Raw genomic sequence first — 26872 nt, forward strand, 5'->3', positions numbered from 1 at the left:
TCCATTGTATTAACACACCTCTCTCTGACAGGACAACAAGGGATCCTTGTTGTCCTGTCGGAGAGAGGTGTGTTAATGCAATGGAAGCTTCCCAGGAATGATAAAGATCAGAGCCCTTGCTATTTTAATATTTAAATTCTAAATTAATTTTAGCTCCCATAGCGTGCGACAGGGTTCATTTAGTGCCGTGAGCGTCTCCATCAGCACAGAAGGGAGAGACGTCCGAGCAGAGTGAAGCTGAGGAGAGCAGGAGGCAGCAGAGGTGAGTTCACACTGTGTCATGTCAAATATATTCATTCTGAATTTAATTATTTTATTTAGTTGTGTGATGTTGGGTATTGAACATAGACTCACTAACAACAGTAGAAAACAATATTCATTCATAATGAAACTTTCTATTAAATATTCTGTGTTTGTTCAAACTGAACCAGAGGGGTGTTTTCAATTAATCAGCAAATATAATTTGTTGGCAGCTGTTTTCATTGCAACTGAGATTTACTGTAAAAATATACGGAGCCTGAAGTGTGCCAATTCAAGGATTATAGATATTAAAGCCGCTAAAATGTGATAAATCAATACAAAATTAACCTATTTTGAAAAGCTTCTGTAAAAAAATTTAACAAAATGGTGAATATAACTCAAAGTGATGAAAACAACAAAAGAATATTACATTTGACAATTAAAACATGATGTTAACATGGATAATAGGAACAGCCAGAGTTACAAATATAACATACAAGTTATTATATTTTATAATCTAAAGAAATGTTGTCATTGTTATTTGTATATTCTGTGGTTCTGTTGCTCTGTTCTGTACATGAGACGTCTATGACTTATCTTTCTCTCTCTGAGGTCTCATCCGATTTGACTTCCTATAGAAAGTTTGTATTCATGTCTTTATCTCCTGATCTGAATCGAGGGTCTGAGGACAAAGGCTGTCATACGCTTTCAAAACAAATGTTAAGCCCTCTGAGGAAAATTGTAATGTGTGATTTTAGGCAATGTTAAATAATAAAATAAAAACTTCTATTTCCATATTTTATGTTTAAAGCAAATTAATAATTGATGATTCCATTTATCTGCTTGTTATATTCAGTCTCTCAGGGTTTGGTCTCCTGCTTTAGTGTTCAGTTTCCTGTCCGAATGGCTTTAATCTGAAGTTGCAGCGTAGAAGCAATGTTCCACCTGAGAATTAACATAAGTCCCGCCCACAGAGCAGCAGCTGGAGCTCTGATTGGCCAGCTGCTGTGTGTTGGCAGGACTGTGACTGATGAGGCGGCACACTGCTCACACATCTTCAGTTAAGCACTTTTATGTGAGATGTGTTCAAACACATCATGAAAACACTCTTAGAAACTCTCTTCAGCTCCTTGAGTGCTGAAATGAAGTATTTACAGCATGGTTACACTATTATACTGTACAGCTGTTTCTGTTATTTTGTCCACGCCCGGTGCTCTGAACCACTGTTGTGTCTGCTTTGTTTATTTGCATATTCACCTTTATGTTCCTGTGTGTTATTAGACTGCAGCACAAAGCTTGAGTGAGAGCAGCTCTACAGTTAGTTCAGCCTGAGCAGACAGGAAGTGATGTGTGTTTACTCACATTCAGAGCAGCTGCTAAAATCTTTGTGTTTCATTCACTGCACACTCACATATCAGTTTCATCTCACAGAGCAAAGATGCAGTGGAGTCTGGTTCTGCTCATTCTGATGGGTGAGTTTATCTTTTTTTCCATCACCACAGTAGTAAAATAAAAAGAGTCAGAGCCCTATCAAAAAAAACAGAAAGGATGGTGTAAGTAGTGTGTGTGATCGGGGTTCTCCTGATTGTACGTTAATAAACAGATGCTTGTTGTGTCAGCGGCTCCAACACTGCAGTATCTTCATGTTGTTTTAGGTCAGTGCCTCTTCCTCGTGTGTCCCCTCCACGTCTACCACTTTATTAAAGAGCCAAAAACATGGAAGGAAGCCCAGAGATATTGCAAAGAACACTACACTGACCTGGCCACAGTGTATGACATGAATGACATACAGAGACTCAGTAGGTCAGTGAATACAGGTGAAGCCTGGATTGGGCTGTATAATGACGGAAGACAAGACAACAGGGTGTGGCACTGGTCTCTGCCGGGGGTGGAGGTCACTAAATACTTTTGGGCTGACGATCAACCAAATGATTACAGTGGTGATACTCAGAACTGTGTGATGATGCATCATAATGAATGGCACGACGCCAAATGCAGTGACGACCGTGCATTCATCTGCTATGATGGTAAGAATATGTAGCTAATAATCCACATTCAAACTTGATTCACTGTTTCACCTGTACAGTAACACTTAAAGAACAACAGTATGTCATAAGATGGAATGACTTGATAGGATGCATATTTCCTCAAGACATGTATGATGATGCAAGTTTTTCTGTTCACTCCAGAGAAGCCATCTGGTAAAAAATACAAAATTCACAATGATAAGAAGAGCTGGTCAGAGGCTCAGAAGCACTGCAGAGAAAAGCACACTGACCTGGTCAGTGGACTCCATCAGTTAGTAGACAAAAATCTCAGACGTAAGATAAAGGATCACGACGACGTCTTGTGGATCGGCCTGTTCAGAGACGGCTGGAGGTGGTCAGATGGGAGTAAAGCCTCTTTCAGAAACTGGAAGTCATTTAAAGATGACAACAGTAAGAAATGTGCTGTGACTCTGCTGCCAAGTCAAAAATGGGACTCTCGTCCTTGTGATGAGAAAAAACCCTTCTTCTGCTATAAAGGTGAGTTTAACAGGGTGTATTATTCCTATTCATGCAGTATTTCCTTCAGTGGTGGATTTATTTATTTCAACCAAATACTTATGACAGTGTGAATATCAGGTGGTATCTGTGCTTTTGTTGTTGTTGTCTATTTCATTAGAAGTGATCATTCTCGTTTTTTAATGATGTCCCAATCTCCAGAGTAAATATGGGCAATTTACTTTTCTGCAGACCACAGATACGTTGAACATTCAACTTCTTTTGAGTCTTGTAAAAATATCCACTTTTGTAGCCACGAACACGTCCCAGTAATATCCGGTGGTTACGCACTTTAAACATGTTGTGACGCCATCGTGACCAGTGGGCTCCTGTTCACCACAAATTTGCATAAAACCTCAAATATTAACATTTTATTTTAAACAATGGCTGTAATTTAACGGTTTGAACTCTTGATATCCTTCTCGTGTTTGTGTTAGTATGGAAGCCTGAAAGAGCCATTAATCATTCATCACTGATTCATCATTAAATGCACCTAACTAAAAAAATAATTTACTAAACAAATGAAGGCATGAGATCATTTACAAAATGTGACATAAACTGATATTTCTGCTTGAATTTTCTTTCATACGTTTGTGGAAGACAGTAGGCGGAAAAATTCAGTAGGAGAAAAATGTTGAAATAAATTCAGAAATCAACAACTGAAATGTAAAATTAAACAGGAAATCAAGTCATTATTATTAGCCTTAATTATTTTCAGCATCATTTTTGGAAAAACAGATTCATTTATTTGTTGAGCCATTTATTATTTCCTTTATTTATGTTTGATTTTGGCTGTTTCAATCCTCAATATTTCCTACTAGAGACCGTATTATGACACTGCTAGCTCTAAAGTAAAATCTTTCTTTTGTTTTGTTTTTTTAAATCCATACTAGATCCTAGTTTTCCAAACAGTTAAGTGAATAATGCTGCTTCTGTGATCTGTGTTTGTCTTCCATGATACAGAAGAAAACATGATCCTCATCAAAGAGAAAAAGACGTGGGAAGAAGCCTCAGACTACTGCATAAAGAATCACCGTGGCCTGGTGTCCATCACTGACAGCTCCCAGCAGAGATGGGCAGCAATGAAAGCCAAGGAGGCCGACACTGGCTACGTCTGGCTGGGACTGCGCTACTCCTGCGTTCTGGATTTGTGGTTCTGGGTCAATGACGAGCTGGTCTGCTATAAGAACTGGGCCTCAGATAAAGAGCCTGTTGAGGGCTGTGATAGGGCTGTGGCCATGAGCAAAGGAGGTGAACATAAGTGGCACACAAAGGCTGAAACTGAGGAGTTTAATTTCATCTGTGCTTTACACTGAGTTACAGCGTACACAACACTAACAGTGTACAGTTTGTGCCGTCTGTTATTCATTTAAGGGGCTCTATGTGACAGTTTGAACGTTTTGTTTATGTGTGTGAGGATTGTAACATAGTGTGAAAGTGAGACCTCCACCGTCTCTTGGTTGCCTCTACGAGTCTGTGGTCGATTTGATAAAGTCGTTTAATGCTGCTGGACCGAGAATTTCTTTGTGAAGGGTTTCGGGTCAGAATGGCTGATGTTATTTTAGAAGTGGTTCCACGGAGCCCCTTTAATAGATTTGGCACAGATCATGGTACATTTGTGACACTAAACCTCTCCTATTGTGTGAATCTTTTACCAATCTTTTGATTTGGATGTGTGGATCAGTTATTGTCCTTTAATTTCTTTGGTATAATAATTAAGAAGTGTGGATCTTTTTTGTTAAACCCTCATGCAACTGATAAAAACAAAAACAAAATACTCTGAAAATGTAAAATACTCCTTACATTTTCCATCCAATATCACTCCTGATATTAATGGACAAATGTTTATTACATTTTCAGGATTTTAACCCTTTAAATTCCAGTTTGTTTAGGCTGCTGTTTTTTCAGAAGAAGATGAAAAAAATAATAGATTATATAATAATAATGTTTTTTTCTAAGGGAACTAGCATGTTTTTGACCAGATGATACAGTTAATTGCTATTTTTAGTGTAAAGCTACAAAAATCTAAGCAAAACTCATCATTTGCCAAAATGTATGCAATACACATTTATACAGTAGAAATGATCCAACAATGCCATTTAAAAAGCATGAAATGTATCAACAGTTGCACGAGGGTCAATCCTTTGATTTCATAAATGTTTTCTACATTAAATCAACTAAATGTAACTTCCTGGGAAACATAGTTGACTGTTGAGTTTCATCCCCAGGTTGTCAGATACTGGTGTTTTGGGTTGGCTTTAATGTATTTTTATGAGGATGAATATAAAAACACAATCTACAATATATATTGTTTCTCACTGTCATGGAAATATTCTACTTTCTGGTTCAGATCTGGTGACGGTTACATTATGTAAAAACCTGTTTAAGTCATGATTACATTTTTATGTTAACTAATTCTCTCTAAATAAACGGGTAAACAACAATGTCCGCTTCTCTTTCACTGACTTGATTGAACATTTAAATAACTCATTTAATAGTGAAGACCATAGACTGCCCTTCAAAGAGAAGTATCTTCATAAAAAATAAAAAGGATTTCAATGAAAAACAAAAACTTCATGTATCCTTAAAATTCAACAACATGGTGATTTTACGTGATTTCTCTATAGGTGGGATTTTCAAATGCAACTAGCTAACGAGGACTGCGTTTGAGGTCACCAACAGATTGAAATTGGTGTTTTAAAGGTCAACAGGCAGCTAGTTACAGTTTTTATTGATTGCTTTGAAGCAGCAGTCAACTCAAACTCCACATTTTCAAAACAGTTAACACACAGGCCGAAACAGTGGCACTCATGGTCAAAATGACTCATTTTGTTTGCAAAAGGCTCTAACCGTGCCAAGACATTTAAAATATGCAACAAAAGCTAATTTTGCCTTCAAACAACACAACTTGCAAACAAGTGTATGAGCTCTTCCAATCAACCATTACACAGTGGACAACAAAATACAAAATACAGCACTCAGTGTGAATCAGTGCACCATTGCTTGTCATTGTGGCCTATTACTCTATGTAGCTTTCATGCCATTTGTTGTCAAATTTGCCTTCTTGCAAAGAATTGAATCCAGAATCAGAAATTCTTTGATGCATTATTTGATTCCATTGATTCTTTTTTTTTAACTGTGGCTGAAAACTGAAATACTGTAAATATTGCACAAAATACATGGAAACCAAAAATAAAATCTATTAGAGTATAAGAAAATAAGAAAGCTTGTAGTCTCATAGTTCACAAAACATTTCTGCAGCTTCACAGCAAGCATTTTCCTGAACAACTGACCTGTTTTAAAACATAGAAAAGAAGTTAAAGATATAAAATATTACAGTAAAGTATAACAATCTATTACTGTAGAGTAAAAGAAATAGCCACTATTGATACTCAGTCTCTTCTGTCTTGAAGATGGGGCCACATGGCCTGATCCACATCACATTCATTATCCTCTCTTGCAATGAACCAAGGGAAAAATCTTCTTGCATGCATCCAACCTTGACATTCCTCTGCACCTAATTCTCACTCTCATCTGCCTTAGACCTCTTCAATCCATGTTGGCAAAGAACAACACAGCCGCTGCACTTTTTAAGGCCTGCAGACTGATTGCTCATTGAAGATTTTTGTTTAGGAGTGTCAAACAGGTGCTTTAGTGATTTCATACTGATGTAGGTAGTTTCTAATAGTTAGGAACAAATGGTTTCTGTTTGGTTACCATAGCTAAAACAATCTAGCTTGGACTGCTTGAATGACATCTGTGTTAACTGTTCTGCAAAAGGGTGGAGAAAATGTGTCAATCCAATGAGAAAGGGTTAACACATTTGCAAGAGGTGTCTTGTGCTCTGCTGAGACAGTGATGATGAAAACCAAGTGGATCCCAGTTTGTTTAAACAGGTCAAAGCAATCAATAAAAACTGTAAAGGGTTGAAACCTTTTAGTAGAAAGTCTGGTAAGGTGTCACTTATCAATACTAGAGGGCGCACCTGAACCACCTCTCCAGGCTCTCAGCTGCCACTGGAAACAGGGTTAATGAGTCCATGATGGTGATGACCAGGGGCGGTTCTAGGATCAGACCTTTAGGGGGCTAAGCTCATAAAGAACAGAACATGCATACTGTGTATTATAACTACTGGCTTCATCATCAGGAGAAATTTGGGGTTCAGTATCTTGCTCGAGGAAAATTCAGCATTCAGCTGGAGGATCCCGGGGATTCACACCAGCGACCTTGCGATAACTGGATGACCTGCTCTACAACCACCCCAGTGTTACTGCTCGAAGGCACCTAATTAGTTAGGTTGGGTCTATTCTATTGTGTATAATAATAACAATGATGAATCGGAATTAATGATCACATATTTTAATAAGGAGTTTCTTTTACACGCTTTCTATGAATGTTTATTCTGATCTATGAACATCTATGAGTTTTATCTGTAAAAAGATGTTTTCCTCAAAAAGGCAGACTTTTGGAAGAAATGTGTGCTCACTGACACCGCTGAATTGAATGAATAAATAAATATGCAACTGTTTTGAAAAGGCCAAACCTGCACGCATTGTTGAAATGTTTCATACTGTACTAAAACATGACAAAGTGTCCTCTTGGTTTCCCACCCAGTGGAAAAAACATGATTAACTGTACATGTACCTTAAATTAACATTTAGCAGACACTCTTGTCCTTGTGACTTACAGTAATTAATACATTCATTCACACACTGATGGCGGTGGCCAGGGCCGTAACCAGGATTTTAGAAATACTGAGGTCATAATTGCGGAGGTCCGAACATAAGCAAAGTTTCAACGGGGGGTCCATAAGGAAATGTGTATTTGTAACTGACACTGTGTGTGTGTGTGTGTGTGTGTGTGTGTGTGTGTGTGTGTGTGTGTGCTGAACAACCTTCGAGAGGGCAGGGACAGCAGAGTACAGTACAGATGTGGAGAGATGAAGGCAGAGATGAGTGTAGACTCTGTTCAGCAGGTAGATGATGCTGTCCTCAACTCCCAGGCGGGGCTGGTAGGCGAACTGTAGTGGATCAGTGAAGGGCCTGACCATAGGCCTTAGCTGCTCCAGGACGAGCCTCTCCAGGGTCTTCATGATGTGAGATGTCAGGGCCACCGGTCTGTAGTCCTGAGGGCCGCTAGGGCGCGGCATCTTTGGCAAAGGAACGAGGCAGGACGTCTTCAACAGCACAGGGACCCTCTGGAGATGCAGGCTCAGGTTGAAAACTTGACTGAGTACTCCACACAGCTGGGGGGCACAGGCTTTAAGCACCCTGGGAAGCCAGCAGCAGAGTCTTGTGGGAGAGGGGCCGCAGTATCAAACCTATTGAAAAAGAGGTTCAGTTCATTGGCCCGGTCCATATGGCCATCCAACCCCATATTACCAGTCTTTTGGAACCCGGTAATGGTTCTCATGCCACTCCACACATCCCTCATGTTGTTTCACTTGAGTTTATTCTCCAGCTTTCTCTTGTAATTGTCTTTAGCCTCCCTGATGTTAAGTTTGAGTACCCCCTGCACTCTCCTCACCTCATCACGGTTGCCATCTCTGAACGCCTTCTTCTTCTCATTCAGGATGACCTTGATGTCCTTAGTGATCCAAGGTTTATTATTAGCGTAACAGGTTACAGTCCGAGCAGGGACATTGCAGTCCCCGCAGAAGTTTATGTAATCCGTGATGCACTCTGTGAGCCCATCAATGTCCTCCCCGTGGGGCTCAAAGAGTGCAGGCCAGTCAGTTATTTCAAAGCAGCCCTGCGGTGCCTCATGAGTGTCTCAGCAGTGTCTCAGCAGTTTACTACCCAATCAATATTGCTGAAATTGTAAACACTGCTTTGCCTGAATGAGGGATTTATCCTTTTTTCCGGGTTGTATGTGCCCCCTAACAAAAAAGCCGGTCCCAACCTGGCCCCCCTATTAAAACTGGTCTAGAACCGCCACTGAATCAACTAAATGTAACTTCCTGGGAAACATAGTTGACTGTTGAGTTTTATCCCCAGGTTGTCAGATACTGGTGTTTTGGGTTGGCTTTAATGTATTTTTATGAGGATGAATATAAAAACACAATCTACAATATATATTGTTTCTCACTGTCATGGAAATATTCTACTTTCTGGTTCAGATCTGGTGACGGTTACATTATGTAAAAACCTGTTTAAGTCATGATTACATTTTTATGTTAACTAATTCTCTCTAAATAAACTGGTAAACCACAATGTCGGCCTCTCTTTCACTGACTTGATTGAACATTTAAATAGCTCATTTAATAGTGATGAGCCTCCTCGGACCACCTCCTCACAGTCCTTTTAGTTGTAGGCTTCCTCTTCACCAGAGGCACATAGCAGGGTTTGAGGTGAACCAGGTTGTGATCTGACCTGCCCAGAGGGGGGAGAGAAGAGGAGATGTATGCATCCTTAATGTTAGCATACATGAGGTCCAGGGTCCTCTCCTCTCTGGTAGGACAGCTGACGTATTGTTTGAATGTCAGCAGAACTGCATCCATGGTGACATGGTTAAAGTCTCCCGACATGATGATGAGGGCACTGGGGTGTTTAGTTTGAAGCTTGGAGATGCTGGTGTGTATGGTGCTGCAGGCAGATGTCGGGTTTGCAGAGGGAGGGATGCACAAGACAACAATGATGACATGTGGGATCTCTCTAGGCAGATGACATGGACGGAGTCCAACGGCAAGCAGTTCAACATCCGGGCTACAGAGCTGTTCTTTAACTGTGATGTGACCAGGATTACGCCATCTGCTATTCATTAGAACGGCAAGCCCTCCGTCTTTCCGCTGACCGCTCTCGGTACAATCCCGGTCGGCCCGGATGGTGTTGAAACCATCCACGGAGACGTTCTGGTCCGAAATGTCCCTGTGCAGCCATGTCTCAGTAAAACACATCAGACTGCACTCCCGGTACTCCGTGTGGCTCCGCGTTAGCGCCGTCAGCTCGTCCATTTTGTTGCTACCGTACAATTCCCATAACAACAGAGGGGAGACGGGGCTTAAATCTTCTCATTTCCATAAGCCCGTCCCGTCTCGACCCTCCTTAATATCAACTTTAAGACACACTTAAATAACTCAAATGCCAAATAATGCAAACTCAAACACAAACAGTGCATGAACACAGGCAAAATGTAAGTCATACAATTTCACTATTAGTCTTACTAGATATGTTGTTAAGTTAAGTCACATTGAGATTAAATAATTATGATTATGATTGAATTAGATCAGAGGACAGTATTGTTTGTTTAACATCAGTGTGTTTGGGTCATTGATAATACTATCCTGGGGCAGCACCTGGTCTTCTCATTCACCTTTCTTTCCTTTTCTCCCCTTCTCGTCCTCCTCTTGCCTTACTATCTTCGTCCCAAAGTGGAGCAGGGTTTGTTGTGCTCTCTTCATTATGTCTGAAGAAAGTAAACACAGAACAACTCAGCTGAGTTAATAAAGTAACATTAACAGCGCTGGGTAACATTGTATTACTGGCCTGGCCTCTGTTAGGATTAGCTAACATTATAAAAACTAGTTTTAGAGTTCCAGAAGAAACTCTGTTTGCTTGCCGAAGTCTTGACGAGTACGTTTAATACTATGTTTAAAAGTATGTTTAATAGCCTATAATTAGTATAGGCTATTAAAACATCTAGTAGGTACAGAAATCACTGAAGTAGTAGCAGCAGCAGTACTAGATACAGTCAAAGAACAGCATAACTGCAAAAAATGAGCAAGCATGGATTATGAATTAGCTAGCTAACATCAGTCAACATAATTCATCTTCCCACTGCTTTCAACGGCCACTCTAAAAGACGGGCTCTTGTCAAGACAGCAGCATCACTACCTCTGAAACGACCATTTGTAGGCAGTTAACAATAGCTAGTTATGTTAGCACTTGTGATGGTTGATCACCAACTTGGATGGCACTACTAGGCGGGAAGTCGCAGTTAAATTAAACGTATCGTCACATGTAATACTTGTTGCTTCGTATCACTCACGTGAGCTTGTTGGCCTGCTTTGTATTTACATCAACGGACACTGTGTTTTAAAGTTTCAAATCGTATGGTTTATACAAGCAACCTGGCCAGTATATTCCAGTTACCAATTATGCGATGTCTATCTCAGGAAGTAGAGAACACTTCGGACTACAAACCCTACCGCTTAAGTACAGCTTGTCCAGAAGTTCTTTTAACAGAGTGTGTGAGTGGCGTAGCTCTTTCATGGATAGGGCGATGCGTGAGGTGTGCGTGAGGTGTGCGTGGGTGAGCGAGAGTGAGGGAGCGTGTGTATGGCAAACAGTGAATGAATGAGAGAGAAAGGAGTAGCAGCAGTAACGACAGGAATTAAATGTACAGCTGCAGTTAGCTGTGAATAAACGTGACGGCACCTCAAAAGACAGCAAAGCTCCCTGGCATTACTTACCGACCAACGACATACGTGAAAGGGGTTCACCCCGAAAGTAATAATAAACTTCTGCCCTGGAGGAAACATCTCCCCTGAGCTTCCCGACCACGGTCCGGGAGCCGAACAGGAATGGTGTAACAGTTTTTAATCCGTTATTGTGTATAAACGCTTACGGTTGCCAGATACAGCAGTCTGCCGGGCTGGAGCAGAGACACTGGATTTATAGAAGATTTTCCTCTTCCCACTGAGGTAGCCTAAACCAAAGCGATGAACAAAGATGGTATATTTACGACAGGATAATCCACTCTGTAACCCATGGAGATGATCAGACAGAGAAGTGGTTTCCATACAAAATACAGTTATTTGTTAGCAGTTATCACCTTTTTTTTTTTTTTTTCACTGAGAAAAAATACAGAGGACATGACCTCGGTGTCCTCAATGGTAGTTACGGCCCTGGTGGTGGCTGCCATGCAAGATGCCAACCAGCACATCAGGAGCACTTTGGGGTTAGAGTAGCTTGCCAAAGGACACTTCAACATGCAGACCAGGGGAAATGAACCAGCAGCCTTCCGATAACAAGACACTGGCTCTACTCTCTGAGCCACAGCTGCCCCAAGGGTGCCCTAGGGTGCCCTAGGGTGCACTTCCAGTTCACTATAAATCGTCCCTGCCACCCAAAGATCATTAGTCCAATCTTTGAACTCGGCCTTCATGACTATCTTGCACAGTCGTGATTATATCATGTTAACAAAATCTGTCCACAGACAGACATGATAACACCGGGCAGAATACTCAAAGCTGCTCCTGTGGTATTTCCCGCTACCACAGGTGACAACTAAACATGGACCAGAGGTGTAAAGTATGAGGCCCTACTTTCAGCACCCTTGCTCGGACCACACCCACCTTCAAACGCGGCCTTCATAATGATCTCAACTTAGCACCTGTAAAGTTTCATGACTGCACCTAGCGTGGTTCTGACACTACGGCAGCAACACAATCCATCCACATTCAGAAAGACATACTGTATTAACTATACCTGTGCTATACCTTGCTGTGTCTTTGCTGGGTCAGGCCCCATTGTGTGTTTTGCAAAACACAATAGGAACATGAGATGTTTGAGGAAACAAATAGAGCAAAAAAGCAAAGTGGAATGAAAACACATACTTCACACTGATGTTATGTCTTTGAGTGTGTTGCCTACTGTTGAATTCTGGGTGTATAATTCTGTTTGATGACATGAAGGATAAAGTATGGAAGCTTAATGTGACGTCACCATTCTGTGGTGTTGTGAATGATCATTTATTAATATTTTCAGTGAAAACCCTTAAAATGCAAGAATGTGAGAAACCGTAATGTTAAAGTAGACAAGGAATGAGTGTGTGTGTGTGTGTGTGTGTGTGTGTGTTTGTGTGTGTGATCTGTGTGCCTTCTTTGTTCTCCATTGTATTAACACACCTCTGTCCTGCCGGACAACAAGGGATCGTTGTCAACAACGGTCAGCTTCCCAGAAATGAAAAACATCAGAGCCCGTGTTATTTTAATATTAAAATTCTGACTTAAATTTGGCTCCCATAGCGCGCGACAGGGTTCATTTAGTGCCGTGAGCGTCTCCATCAGCACAGAAGGGAGAGACGTCCGAGCAGAGTGAAGCTGAGGAGAGCAGGAGGCAGCAGAGGTGAGTTCACACTGTGTCATGTCAAATCTATTCATTCTGAATTTAATTATTTTATTTAGTTGTGTGATGTTGGGTATTGAATATAGACTCACTAACAACAGTAGAAAACAATATTCATTCATTAATGAAACTTACTATTAAATGTTCTGTGTTTGAACCAGAGAGGTGTTTTCAATTAATCAGCAAATATAACTTGCTGTCAGCTGTTTTCATTGCAACTGTGATTTACTGTAAAAACATACGGAGCCTGAAGTGTGCCAGTTAAATAATTATAGATATTAAACTGTTAAAATGTGATAAATCAATACAAAATTAACCTATTTTAAAAAGCTTTAGCAAAACAAATTAAACAAAATGGTGAATATAACTTAAAGTGATGAAAACAACAAGAGATGATTAAATTTGCTGATTAAACATAATGTTAACATGGATAACAGGAACAGCCAGAGTTACAAATATAACATAAAAGCCATTATATTTGATAATCTAAAGAAATGTTGTCATTGTTATTTGTATATTCTGTGGTTCTGTTGCTCTGTTCTGTACATGAGACGTCTATCACTTATCTTTCTCTCTCTGAGGTCTCATCCGATTTGACTTCCTATAAAAAGTTTGTATTCATGTCTTTATCTCTTGATCTGAAATCGAGGGTCTGAGGACAAAGGCTGACATACGCTTTAAAAACAAATGTTAAGCCCTCTGAGGAAAATTGTAATGTGTGATTTTAGGCAATATTAAATAATAAAATAAAAAACTTCTATTACCATATTTTATGTTTAAAGCAAATTAATAACTGATGATTCCATTTATCTGCCTGTTGTCAGGGTTTGGTCTCCTGCTTTAGTGTTCACAGTTTCCTGTCCGAATGACTTTAATCTGAAGTTGCAGCGTAGAAGCAATGTTCCACCTGAGAATTAACATAAGTCCCGCCCACAGAGCAGCAGCTGGAGCTCTGATTGGCCAGCTGCTGTGTGTTGGCAGGACTGTGACTGATGAGGCGGCACACTGCTCACACATCTTCAGTTAAGCACTTTTATGTGAGATGTGTTCAAACACATCATGAAAACGCTCTTAGAAACTCTCTTCAGCTCCTTGAGTGCTGAAATGAAGTATTTACAGCAGGGTTACACTATTATACTGTACAGCTGTTTCTGTTATTTTGTCCACGCCCGGTGCACTGAACCACTGTTGTGTCTGCTTTGTTTATTTGCATATTCACCTTTATGTTCCTGTGTGTTATTAGACTGCAGCACAAAGCTTGAGTGAGAGCAGCTCTACAGTTAGTTCAGCCTGAGCAGACAGGAAGTGAGGTGTGTTTACTCACATTCAGAGCAGCTGCTAAAATCTTTGTGTTTCATTCACTGCACACTCACATATCAGTTTCATCTCACAGAGCAAAGATGCAGTGGAGTCTGGTTCTGCTCATTCTGGTGGGTAAGTGCATCTTTTTTCCATCACCACAGTAGTAAAATAAAAAGACTCAGAGCCCTATTAAAAAAAACAGAAAGGATGGTGTAAGTAGTGTGTGTGATCGGGGTTCTCCTGATTGTACGTTAATAAACAGATGCTTGTTGTGTCAGCGGCTCCAACACTGCAGTATCTTCATGTTGTTTTAGGTCAGTGCCTCTTCCTCGTGTGTCCCCTCCACGTCTACCACTTTATTAAAGAGCCAAAGACATGGAAGGAAGCCCAGAGATATTGCAGAGAAAACTACACTGACCTGGCCACAGTGTATGACATGAATGACACACAGAGACTCAGTGACTCAGTGAATACAGGTGAAGCCTGGATTGGGCTGCACAACGACGTAGGACAAGACAACAGGGTGTGGCACTGGTCTCTGCCGGGGGTGGAGGTCACTAAATACTTTTGGGCTGACAATCAACCAAATGATAAGAACGGTATTGAGAACTGTGTGGTGATCAAGAATAATAAATGGTATGACACCGCATGCAGTGACAAGCGTGCATTCATCTGCTATGATGGTGAGAATATGTAGCTAATAATCCACATTCAAACTTGATTCACTGTTTCACCTGTACAGTAACACTTAAAGAAAAACAGCATGTTATAAGATGGAATGACTTGATAGGATGCATATTTCCTCAAGACATGTATGGTGATGCAAGTTTTTCTGTTCACTCCAGAGAAGCCATCCGAAAAAAAATACACAATTCATGATGATAAGAAGAGCTGGTCAGAGGCTCAGAAGCACTGCAGAGAAAATCACATTGACCTGGTCAGTGGACTCCATCAGTTAGTAGACAGAAATCTCAGAGTTAAGATAAAGGATCACAACAACTTGTGGATCGGCCTGTTCAGAGACGGCTGGAGGTGGTCAGATGGGAGTAAAGCCTCTTTCAGAAACTGGGAGTCATTTAAAGATGACAACAGTAAGAAATGTGCTGTGACTCTGCTGCCAAGTCAAATATGGTACTCTCGTGATTGTGATGAGAAAAAATCCTTCTTCTGCTATAAAGGTGAGTTTAACAAGGTTGTATTATTCCTATTCATGCAGTATTTCCTTCAGTGGTGGATTTATTTATTTCAACCAAAAGCTTATGAGAGTGTGAATATCAGGTGGTATTTGTGCTTTTGTTGTTGTTGTCTATTTCATTAGAAGTGATCGTTCTCGTTTTTTAATGACGTCCCAACTTTTCTGCAGACCACAGACACGTTGAACATTCGACCTCGTTTTCAAGTCTTGTAAAAATATCCGCTTTTGTAGCCGCGAACACGTCCCAGTAATATCCTGTGGTTACGCGCTTTAAACATGTTGAGATGCCATCGTGAGTGACCAGTAAGCTCCTGTTCGTAAAACGTCAAATATAAACATTTTATTTTAAACACTAGCTGTAATGTAACGGTTGGATCAAATAATGTCCTCATCATGTTTGTGTTTGTATGGAGGACTGAAAGAGCCAAAATCAAAACTCAACCATTATTAATCATTCATCACTGATTCATCATTAAATGCACCTAAATAAATCAATTAACTAAGAAACGAAGGAAGGCATTAGATCATTTACAAAATGTCACATAAACTGATGTTTCTGCTTGAATTTTCTTTTATATGTTTGTGGAAGAAAGTCGGCGGAAAAATTCAGAAGGAGAAAAACTTGTAGAAATCAACAACTGAAATGTAAAATTAAACAGGAAATCAAGTTATTATTATCAGCCTTAATTATTTTCAGTATTACTTTTGGGAAAAATGATTCATTTATTTGTTGAGCCATTTATTATTTCCTTTATTTATGTTTGATTTCTGCTGTTTCAATCCTCAATATTTCCCACTAGAGAACGTATTATGAAACTGCTAGCTCTAAAATAAAATCTTTCTTTTTTTTAAATCCATACTAGATCCTAGTTTTCCTAACAGTAAAGTGAATAATGCTGCTTCTGTGATCTGTGTTTGTCTTCCATGATACAGAAGAAAACATGATCCTCATCAAAGAGAAAAAGACGTGGGAAGAAGCCTCAGACTACTGCATAAAGAATCACCGTGGCCTGGTGTCCATCACTGACAGCTCCCAGCAGAGATGGGCAGCAATGAAAGCCAAGGAGGCCGACACTGGCTACGTCTGGCTGGGACTGCGCTACACCTGCGTTCTGGATTTGTGGTTCTGGGTCAATGACGAGCTGGTCTGCTATAACAACTGGGCCTCAGATAAAGAGCCTGTTGAGGGCTGTGATAGGGCTGTGGCCATGAGCAAAGGAGGTGAACATAAGTGGCACACAAAGGCTGAAACTGAGAAGTTTAATTTCATCTGTGCTTTACACTGAGTTACAGCGTACACAACACTAACAGTGTACAGTTTGTGCCGTCTGTTATTCATTAAAGGGGCTCTATGTGACGTTTTCTCTATGGCCGTATGTGAGAGGATTGTAACATAGTGTGAAACTGAGACCTCCTCCCTCTCTGTGAACTCTACGAGCCTGTGGTTGATTTGATAAAGTCGTTTAATGCTGCTGGACCGATGAATTTCTTTGTGAGGGGTTTCGGGTCAGAATGGCTGATGTTATTTTAGAAGTGGTTCCACAGAGCCCCTTTAATAGATTTGGCACAGATCATGGTACATTTGTGACACTAAACCTCTCCTATTGTGTGAATCTTTTACCAGCCTTTTGATTTTCTTATAATAATCATGAATTGTGGATCTTTTATTCTCCTTTAATTTCTTGGTATAATAATCATGAAGTGTGGATCTTTTATTCTCCTTTAATTTCTTGGTATAATAATTATGAAGTGTGGATCTTTTTTGTTAAACCCTCATGCAACTGATAAAAACAAAATACTCTAACCACATTTTGTACATAAATGTATTATTAATATTGTTAACTTTCACTTGTTTACATTTTCCATCCAATATCACTCCTGATATTAACGGACAAATGTTTATTACATTTTCAGGATTTTAACCCTTTAAATTCCAGTTTGTTTACATGAGGCCACTGTTTTTTAGAAGAAGATGAAAAAAAGAATAGATTATATAACACTGATGTTATTTTTCTAAGGGAACTAGCATGTTTTTGACCAGATGATACAGTTAATTGCTGTGTTTAGTGTAAAGCTACAAAAATCTAAGCAAAACTCATCATTTGCCAAAATGTATGCAATACACATTTATACAGTAGAAATGATCCAACAATGACATTTAAAAAGCATGAAATGTATCAACAGTTGCACGAGGGTCAATCCTCTGATTTCATTTATTTTTTCTATATTAAATCAACTAAATGTAACTTCCTGGGAAACATAGTTGACTGTTTAGTTTCATCCCCAGGTTGTCAGATACTGGTGTTTTGGGTTGGCTTTAATGTATGTTTATGAGGATAAATATGAAAACACAATCTACACAATATTTTTTCTCGGGGAAAATATTCTACTTTCTGGTTCAGATCTGGTGACGGTTACATCATGTAAAAACCTGTTTTAGTCATGGTTACATTTTTATGTTGACTGATTCTCTCTAAATAAACTGTTAAACCACAATGTCGGCCTCTCTTTCACTGACTTGATTGAACATTTAAATAGCTCATTTAATAGTGAAGACCATAGACTGCCCTTTAATGAGAAATATCTTCATAAAAAATAAAAAGGAGTTCAATGAAAAACAAAAACTTCATGTATCCTTAAAATTCAACAACATGGTGAATTTACATGATTTCTCTATAGGTGGGATTTTTAAATGCAACTAGCTAACGAGGACTGCGTTTGAGGTCACCAACAGATTAAAATGGGTGTTTTAAAGGTCAACAGTTTGTTAAAAGGCTTGAAACCTTCAGTAGAAAGTCTGGTAAGGTGTCACCTATCAATACTAGAGGGCGCACCTGAACCACCTCTCCTGGCTCTCAGCTGCAACTGGAAACAGGGTTAATGAGTCCATGATGGTGAGGACCAGGGGCGGTTCTAGGATCAGACCTTTAGGGGGGCTCAGCTCATAAAGAACACAACATGCATACTGTGTATTATAACTGCTGACTTCATCATCAGGAGCAATTTGGGGTTCAGTATCTTGCTCGAGGAAAATTCAGCATGCAGCTGGGGGATCCCGGGGATTCACACCAGCGACCTTGCGATAACTGGACGACCTGCTCTACAACCACCCCAGTGTTACTGCTCGAAGGCACCTAATTAGTTAGGTTGGGTCTATTCTATTGTGTGTAATAATAACATAATAATAATAATAATGATTGTCTGTTACACGCTCTCTGTGAATGTTAAGATAGATAGATAGATAGATAGATAGATAGATAGATAGATAGATAGATAGATAGATAGATAGATAGATAGATAGATAACTTTATTTATCCCCGAGGGGAAATTAGGTCATCGTAGCAGCGGTACAATACAATCAGAAATACAATACAATACGCAATTTAAAATACTATACACTATATACAATATACAATAAAATGCTTAGCAGTTCCAGATAAATGTTAGATAATATTAAATACTGAGCAAAATGGAACTTAGTGGATTTGAAGGTGCAAGATAAAGAGAGAAAGGTGCATTTTCAATTACAGTGGTAAGATTTAAGTAATAAGTCACTTAAATGATGTGTGTGTATTGCCTGGGCGTTGCTGTGAAGCGTTGTAAAGTCTGATGGCTCCAGGTAGGAATGATTTCCTGTGCCGTTCTTTAAGACAGCGAGGTTGAATGAGTCTGTTGCTAAAGCTGCTCTTAAGCTTGTCCAGGGTTTCGTGGAGGGGATGAGAGACATTGTCCATGATCACCAGCAGTTTTGCCAGCATCCTGTCTTCAGCCACCTCCTCCAGGGTGACAAGCTTAGAGCCAACAACAGACCCTGCCTTCTTTATGAGTTTGTTTAGTCTTTTTGCGTCTTTTGCTTTGATGCCCACACCCCAGGACACCATAGTGAAGAAAATGGTGCTCGCGACAACAGACTGATAAAACATCTGGAGCATCCGGTTGCAGACATTAAAGGACCTGAGCCTCCTCAGGAAGCAAAGCCGGCTCAGGCCCTTCTTGTAGACTGCCTCCCTGTTTGCGGTCCGCTCCAGTTTATCGTCCAACGCCACACCCAGGTATTTGTAAGAGTCCACAATGTTGACGTCCGTCCCACCGATGCAGACTGGAGAGGGCGGGGGCTTGTTCCTCCTGAAGTCCACCACCGTCTCTTTCGTCTTCGCCACGTTCAGCTGCAGGTGTTTCTCCTCACACCATTTGATAAAAGTGCCGACCAGGTCCCTGTACTCATCCTCCCTCCCACCCTCTACACGCCCCACAATGGCCGTGTCATCAGAGAATTTCTGCAGATGACACGACTCAGTGTGGTACTTAATATCTGCAGTGTAGGTGGTGAAGAGGAAGGGCGACAGCACAGTTCCCTGGGGGGCGCCGATGTTGCTGATCAGACGGTCAGACACACAGTTCTGTAATCTCACATACTGTGGCCTGCCCGTCAGATAGTCATCGACCCATGTGACGAGAGGAGAATCCACCTGCATGTTCTCCAGTTTGGCCTTCAGCAGCTTGGGCTGGATGGTGTTTATTCTGCTCTATGTACATAGTCAGATACTTGGCAACCAACAGTATCAGTGAGTTTTATCTGTAGAAAGACGTTTTCTTTAAAAAGGCAGACTTTTGGAAGAAATGTGTGCTCACTGACATCGCTGAACTTAATGAGTGAATAAACATGAAACCAAACCTGCACGTATTGATGTAATGTTTCTTATTGTCCTGAAAAAACAACAAAAGCGCAGCTTGGATGTCCCGATGGTAGATAAAACATGGTAGAATGAACTGTAGGGTGCCCTTACTGTGCAAAAAACATGGTTGTACATTTACATAAAATTTACATCTAGTAGACACTTTTGTCCAATCTGACTCACAGTAATTAATACCTGCATTTATACAATGATGGCGGTGGCTGCCATGCAAGATGCTGACCAGCACATCAGGAGCAGTTTGGGGTTTGAGTAGCTTGCCAAAGGACACCTCGACAAGGGGAAATGAACCAGCGACCTTCAGATAAGAAGTCACTGGCTCTACTCCCTGAGCCACGACCGCCCCCAACTGTCCTCTAGGGAGCGATTCTAGCGGAATAAATGTGATAAAATATTCTCTGTGGTGCCCTCGAATTTGAAAAAAAACCTTAAAGTGCCCTCTAGTGTGCCCTTCCAGTTCACTGTAAATGACTAAATAAGTGCAAGTGCCCTTTTTCCCGTCCCTGCCACCTAAAGATCCTTAGTCCGATCTTTGAACTGGGCCTTCATGACTACATCTTGCACAGTTGTAATTCTATTATGTTCACAAAATCTGTCCACAGACAGATATAATAACACCTGGCAGAATATTCAAAGTTGCTCCTGTGGTACTTCCCGCTACATCAGGTGCCAAATACAAATATGGACCAGGGGTGTAAAGTAAGAGGCCCTACTTTCAGCACCCGTTACAGGCTCCATTGTGTGTTTTGCAAATGTTTATGTCCTGACATCTTTATTTACCTCCTCTCCCACCTCTCGCCTACTGAACAACACGTCCTTGTTGGCAAAGGACAGTCATAAAGATCTGAGTCCTTGATATTTTAATATTAAAATTCTGACTTGGAGTGTAAACAGAATACATATAGAGCCGTGAGCCGTCTCCATCAGCACAGAAGGGGAAGCCAGAGCGTCAGAGTGAAGCTGAGGAGAGCAGGAGGCAGCAGAGGTGAGTTCACACTGTTCACAAGTTTTATTAATATGTGTGATGTTGGGTATTGAACATAGACTCATTAACAACAGTAAAGAACAATATTCGCTCATTCATGAAACTTACTATTTAATGTTCTGTGTTTGTTCAGATTGTACCAGAGGGGTGTTTTGAATATAACTTGTTGTCAACTGTTTTCATTGCAACTGTAATTTACTGTAAAAACGTACTGAGCCTGAAGTGTTCCAGTTGAAAAAATATAGACATTTACACTGCTTAAATGTGATAAATCAATACAAAATTAACCCATTTTACAAAGCTTTTGCAAAATAAATTAAACAAAATGGTGAATATAACTCAAAGTGATGAAAATGACAAGATTATTAAATTTGCTGATTAAAACATAATGTTAACATGGATAATACCATCAGCCAGAGCTACAAAAATAAAATATAAGCCATTATATTTTATAATCTAAGGAAACGTTGTCATTGTTATTTGTGTATTCTGTGGTTCTGTTGCTCTGTTCTGTACATGAGACGTCTATCACTTATCTTTCTCTCTCTGAGGTCTCATCCGATTTGACTTCCTATAAAAAGTTTTTATTCATGTCTTTATCTCCTGACCTGAATCGAGGGTCTGAGGACAAAGGCTGTCATACGCTTTAAAAACAAATGTTAAGCTCTCTGAGGAAAATTGTAATGTGTGATTTAAGGCAGTAATAAATTATGAAAATGGGAGAAAAAACTTCTATTTCCATATTTTATGTTTAGAGCAAATAAATAATTGGTGATTCTATGTATCTGCCTGTTATATTCAGTCTCTCAGGTTTTCATCTCCTGCTTTAGTGTCCGAATGACTTTAATCTGAAGTTGCAGCGCAGAAGCAATGTTCCACCTGAGAATTAACATAAGCCCCGCCCACAGAGCAGCAGCTGGAGCTCTGATTGGCCAGCTGCTGTGTGTCGGCAGGACTGTGACTGATGAGGCGGCACACTGCTCACACATCTTCAGTTAAGCACTTTTATGTGAGATGTGTTCAAATGCATCATGAAAACGCTCTTAGACACTCAAGTTCAAGTTCAAGTTACTTTATTAGTACCCAGAGGTAGATTTTGTTTGCAGTAGTAGAGTCCTCATACACACATATGGGAAAACATAGAAACAAAATCACACATCATCCAATTTAGGAGAGTGGAAGAAAAATTAAAAAGGCAATTTAAGAACTTCTTAAAAGTTTTTTAAAAAGTTCTTACAAAGTTCTTACAGGTCCAGATTATTCTAAGATAGTGAAATTGAACTTAACTTCTAATAGCAAGAAGAAAATATACAACATGAATCAATAAAAAAATTTTAGGTTATAAAAAAAGACATAAAGGTTAAAATATAAATCAAACTTTTCATTCACTCTCACTCTCACTGCAGGTCGCTGCGTGCGCATGTGCCCCAAGACGCATGAGTGCTGAAATGAAGTATTTACAGCAGGGTTACACTATTATACTGCACAGCTGTTTCTGTTATTTTGTCCACGCCCGGTGCTCTGAACCACTGTTGTGTCTGCTTTGTTTATTTGCATATTCACCTTTATGTTCCTGTGTGTTATTAGACTGCAGCACAAAGCTTGAGTGAGAGCAGCTCCACAGTTAGTTCAGCCTGAGCAGACAGGAAGTGAGGTGTGTTTACTCACATTCAGAGCAGCTGCTAAAATCTTTGTGTTTCATTCACTGCACACTCACATATCAGTTTCATCCCACAGAGCAAAGATGCAGTGGAGTCTGGTTCTGCTCATCCTGATGGGTAAGTGCATCAGTGTACTACTGCAGTACTACTGCAGTACGTCAACTGCAGGACACACTAACAGACACAACTGAAGAGCTGGAACTGCAGTTTAAGTGTTTATTCTCACTGACAAAATATTTCATGTTCTTCAATCCTTGTGTAAAATTCATAAAGATGTTTCATTCATCCATCACTGCAGTGTTTTCTCTGGTTTTAGGTCAGTGTTCCCTCTTCACATGTCAACTCTATGAATACCACTTCATTAACCAGAACAAGACCTGGGATGAAGCCCAGAAGTACTGTAGAGAGAAATATACAGACCTGGCCTCAGTGTATGAAGAGACAGACATCAACAGACTGCAAACTGCCAGCAAACAAGACAAAGAAGCCTGGATTGGACTGTACAGTGAATCAGTAACAAACACAACTGAATGGGAGTGGCACTGGTCTCAGGCGAGGGAGAAGTACACTGAAAATCAGACAAACTGGGAAGATGGAGAACCAGATAATGCAGCAGGTAGTGAGTACTGTGTGATCATGAAGGCTTCCGCAAACAAATGGTGGGATACCTCTTGTACGCCAACACGTCCATTTATCTGCTACAATGGTAAGAATATATTGTATATATTTGTACATTCTGGTTTCATCCTGTGTAACAGTGGCACTATATGTTGATGTATCTTTTCTCGAAAAAAAAACAAACATCAAAAGCTAAGTGACTATCTGGGTCGTCAGGGTCAGAAACTATTCCCAAGACTCAATCATTAAAGCTTAACCTTCAATTTCTGATGTCAATAAAGATTACACAATGTGTTAATGAATGTCAGAAGTTGGTAGTGGCTTTATATTTACTGCACAGAAATGAGAGTGAATGAATCCAGATGTGTATTTCCTAAAATGTCAAACTTTTGTTTTAAATGATTCACCGTTATATGTATACAGTACCTTACTCTAAGATATTTCCATTTGTTTCAAGAATCTCTCTGAATTACACCGAAAACAATGAAACTATATCTGTTCCCTTGGCTAAGCAGAGTATTACCTGTAAACATGTTCCTCTGTTTGCTCCACAGCAACGAATTCATCTGACAAATTCTACGTGAGTGAAAAACAGAAGAACTGGCTACAGGCCCGAAGGTACTGCAGAGACAAACACACAGACCTGGTCAGTGGAAAAACACAGCTGGAAGACCAACAACTAACCAGTAAACTTCAGGAAGGGCCAGATTATTGGATCGGCCTGTTCAGAGTCACCTGGAGGTGGTCTGATGGGAGAAGTTCCTTTTTCAGACCCTGGAACCTAATCTTTTCTGACAGTCAGCCAGACAACAAGACGTGTGCTACACTGAATAAAAAGGGCAACTGGAGTAATGACAACTGCAACTCAACAAAACCTTTCTTCTGCTACAGCGGTGAGGTTTCCACAGTTTGGTCAACAGGAATATCACCAGAGACAGTCTGAGGATCTGTCTGAATTCACATTTGCGTGTTTGTGTGTGTTTTAATTTCCCTGCCAGACAAAGTGATCCTGATCAACGAGAACAAGACCTGGGAGGAGGCCATCAATCACTGCAGAGAGAACTACAAGGACCTGATCTCCATCACTGACGCTGAGCAGCAGAGATGGGTCCAAGAGAGAGCCAAGGACGCCTCCAGTTCCCACATCTGGCTGGCACTGCGCTTCACCTGCATTCTGGAGGCCTGGTTCTGGGTCACCGACGAGAGAGTCGACTACAAGAACTGGGCCTCACAGGTAAAGACGGACGACTGCAACATGTCTGGAGCCATGGAGACAGGAGGAGAACACAAGTGGTACAAAGAGGATGATATGATGAAGTTTAATTTCTTCTGCTCTAAGTTTTAAAACCCTCCCTGCTCACTGGCTTTTATTCATTTCCTCACTTTGTTTCGGTGGTGAGTTATTCTTAAATAGCTTACATTATTATACTGTGTGTTCTCTGGGTTCATTGAATGGCATTCTCGGAAATGTAGGACTCACAACCTGAGGAGGAGATGAGTGAGATCACTAACAGACTGGTGTAACTGCAGATTGAGGGGAGATGTGCAGGATTTCTGTGAGTGTCAACAACTGACTAATTATTAATATGAAGTAACGATGTAAACATATTTTTCTATCATTCGTAAGTGTGGATCTTCTTTTCTTTCTTTCTTTTCCGAGGTTTAAAACATGTAGTTTTCTCTCACAGCGGTGGGCTCATTTACTTACAAGAGAAAATAGTAACAACTTTTTTGTGCGTGTGTGTTTTCATGTTTTGGTTTTAAATCATATTAGCTTGTGTTATATTTGGAGTTTGGATGTTGAATAAAATGTGTAACCAGATGTCTCTGTTTTTGTTCGCTGGCTTTTTTTTAAAAACATTTAACAGGACGTTATTCAATCCATATTTACCTCACACTCACATCTGAGACTGACAGCACGTTCGGAATAATATGGAAGATTAAAAGTGACTAATTAAATGCAAATCAAACTAATATATTGAGCAGAAGGCAATACCTATTTTTGATGTACGTATTTAATGTGCTTCAATAAAATAGATATTTGTTCAACAGTTTAGATTTAGAGCTTTATCTTTAATTACTGAATGAATTCTTTCAGTGACGTGAATTTTGCCATTTTAAAACAACATCAGAAAACACAGTAATAAAGATGTCAGACTGTGTCAGCAGAGGGCAGCGTACTAAATGCAGAAGCTCTGTCATTAGCTGTCAGGAGGAGGAGCATTTTCAGAGCAGCCTCATGTCTGTCCATTCAAAAATAAAGAATACAAAACAAACAGAAAGACAACAATGGACAGCCTGCTCACAGGGTGGAGGTGGAACAATAGGTGGAGCTTTTCGGTGCCGAGATGAGCTGATGGCAGCCATGGCGGTTTTGGTGGGACGCGGAGGATGACACCAACAACATTTAAACAAACAAGTTGATCAAAAAGCAAATGTGCCAAATCACTCAGACAATAAATCTGTGAAACAAACTGCCAAAATCAAATATTACAGTTTTTTTTCTTCCAATTGCTAAAATACAATTTTGTAAACTAGGCTGGTTTTATCAAAATATTTAGCACAATTTACAAAACCACATACCCAAACTGCAACATACCTCGTACATCCTGCAAAATGAAGCACTGCAACCAAAACTACATATAGCATTATCAAAACCAAACTTTTGGACCAAATGGCACACACTCCATTCATATTACCAGATTTTTGTCTAACCAGCTACACACTGTTATGCATAATGAAAAGCACTCTCATCTTCAGTATGCTTTGCCAAAACACTAAGATAGTTCAAATTGTAGAAAATCCTTCTGATTGATCACATGCAAAGAAATATTTGCACATACACAAATATTTATATGAAACTTTTTTCTTTTTTTTTCACCATACAAGTCAGTGCAACATATGCACAGCAGATATGCACGTTTCAACAAACAACTCCATTAATAGGCAAATGCGCCAAATCAATCAGACAATAAATCTGTGACCCAAACTGCCACAATCAAATATTAATTTAAAATTCATCGGAAATTTTGAAAAAGGAAATACAGAAACAAGAAGTTTGATGAACTAAATAGAGTGAAAAAGCAAAACACTTGCTTCATACTGTGATTGTGTCTTTGGGTGTGTTGCTCTCTTTCATATGGAGCCTACTGTTGGATTCTGGGTGTATAATTCTGTTTGATGACATGAAGGATAAAGTATGGAAGCTTTATATGACGTCACCATTCTGGTGTGTTGTGACCCAACGAAAGAAGATTTTCTATTCTATTTTCATTTTTTAAAATGACCAGAAGCAGAGGTCCCCTTTTGGAAGGTGGAGCAATTTAGTGTCCTGTTGGGCTTATTGACGTGTACAAGTGTGCGTGTGTTTGTGTGTATTTGTATGTGTGTTTGTCTGTGTGAGTTTGTGCGTTTGTGCGTGTGTACATGAGTCCCTCTCTCTGCTTGTCATTCAACAGTCAGCTGACACCAAAACAATCAACAAGTCAATTTATTACCGGGGAAATTAAACTGAATATTTGGGTTCATGAAAATAATTGATCTGCTGCGCCTTCTTTGTTCTCCATT

The 26872-nt window shown here is 40.0% G+C and overlaps 3 protein-coding genes across 5 annotated transcripts; all 3 read left to right on the plus strand.

Moving 5' to 3' along the window:
• Nucleotides 1-172: 172 nt before the first annotated feature.
• LOC115589567 (C-type mannose receptor 2-like) lies at nucleotides 173-4555 on the plus strand. Of its 3 annotated transcripts, none has more exons than XM_030430540.1 (5): nucleotides 173-262; nucleotides 1672-1712; nucleotides 1896-2267; nucleotides 2430-2765; nucleotides 3747-4555. In XM_030430540.1, exons 2-5 carry the CDS (start codon nucleotides 1679-1681, stop codon nucleotides 4097-4099), a joined length of 1095 nt encoding a protein of 364 aa, XP_030286400.1. In that variant the 5' UTR covers nucleotides 173-262; nucleotides 1672-1678; the 3' UTR covers nucleotides 4100-4555. The 3 variants fall into 3 exon arrangements, with proteins under 3 accessions (XP_030286400.1, XP_030286399.1, XP_030286398.1); XM_030430539.1 differs by having other exon boundaries at nucleotides 191-262; nucleotides 1522-1712; XM_030430538.1 differs by lacking the exons at nucleotides 173-262; nucleotides 1672-1712 and having other exon boundaries at nucleotides 1803-2267.
• Nucleotides 4556-14389: 9834 nt separating this feature from the next.
• Nucleotides 14390-17140, plus strand: LOC115589384 (macrophage mannose receptor 1-like). The gene is made up of 3 exons (XM_030430227.1): nucleotides 14390-14835; nucleotides 14998-15330; nucleotides 16281-17140. The coding sequence occupies exons 1-3, from the start codon at nucleotides 14415-14417 to the stop codon at nucleotides 16631-16633; spliced, it is 1107 nt and encodes a 368-aa protein (XP_030286087.1). The 5' UTR covers nucleotides 14390-14414; the 3' UTR covers nucleotides 16634-17140.
• Nucleotides 17141-20987: 3847 nt separating this feature from the next.
• Nucleotides 20988-25125, plus strand: LOC115589568 (macrophage mannose receptor 1-like). The gene is made up of 5 exons (XM_030430541.1): nucleotides 20988-21026; nucleotides 22764-22804; nucleotides 23004-23393; nucleotides 23860-24198; nucleotides 24304-25125. Exons 2-5 carry the CDS (start codon nucleotides 22771-22773, stop codon nucleotides 24648-24650), a joined length of 1110 nt encoding a protein of 369 aa, XP_030286401.1. The 5' UTR covers nucleotides 20988-21026; nucleotides 22764-22770; the 3' UTR covers nucleotides 24651-25125.
• Nucleotides 25126-26872: the final 1747 nt, after the last annotated feature.

Source organism: Sparus aurata, chromosome 10 (assembly GCF_900880675.1).
Source record: "Sparus aurata chromosome 10, fSpaAur1.1, whole genome shotgun sequence".
Taxonomy (NCBI): domain Eukaryota; kingdom Metazoa; phylum Chordata; class Actinopteri; order Spariformes; family Sparidae; genus Sparus; species Sparus aurata.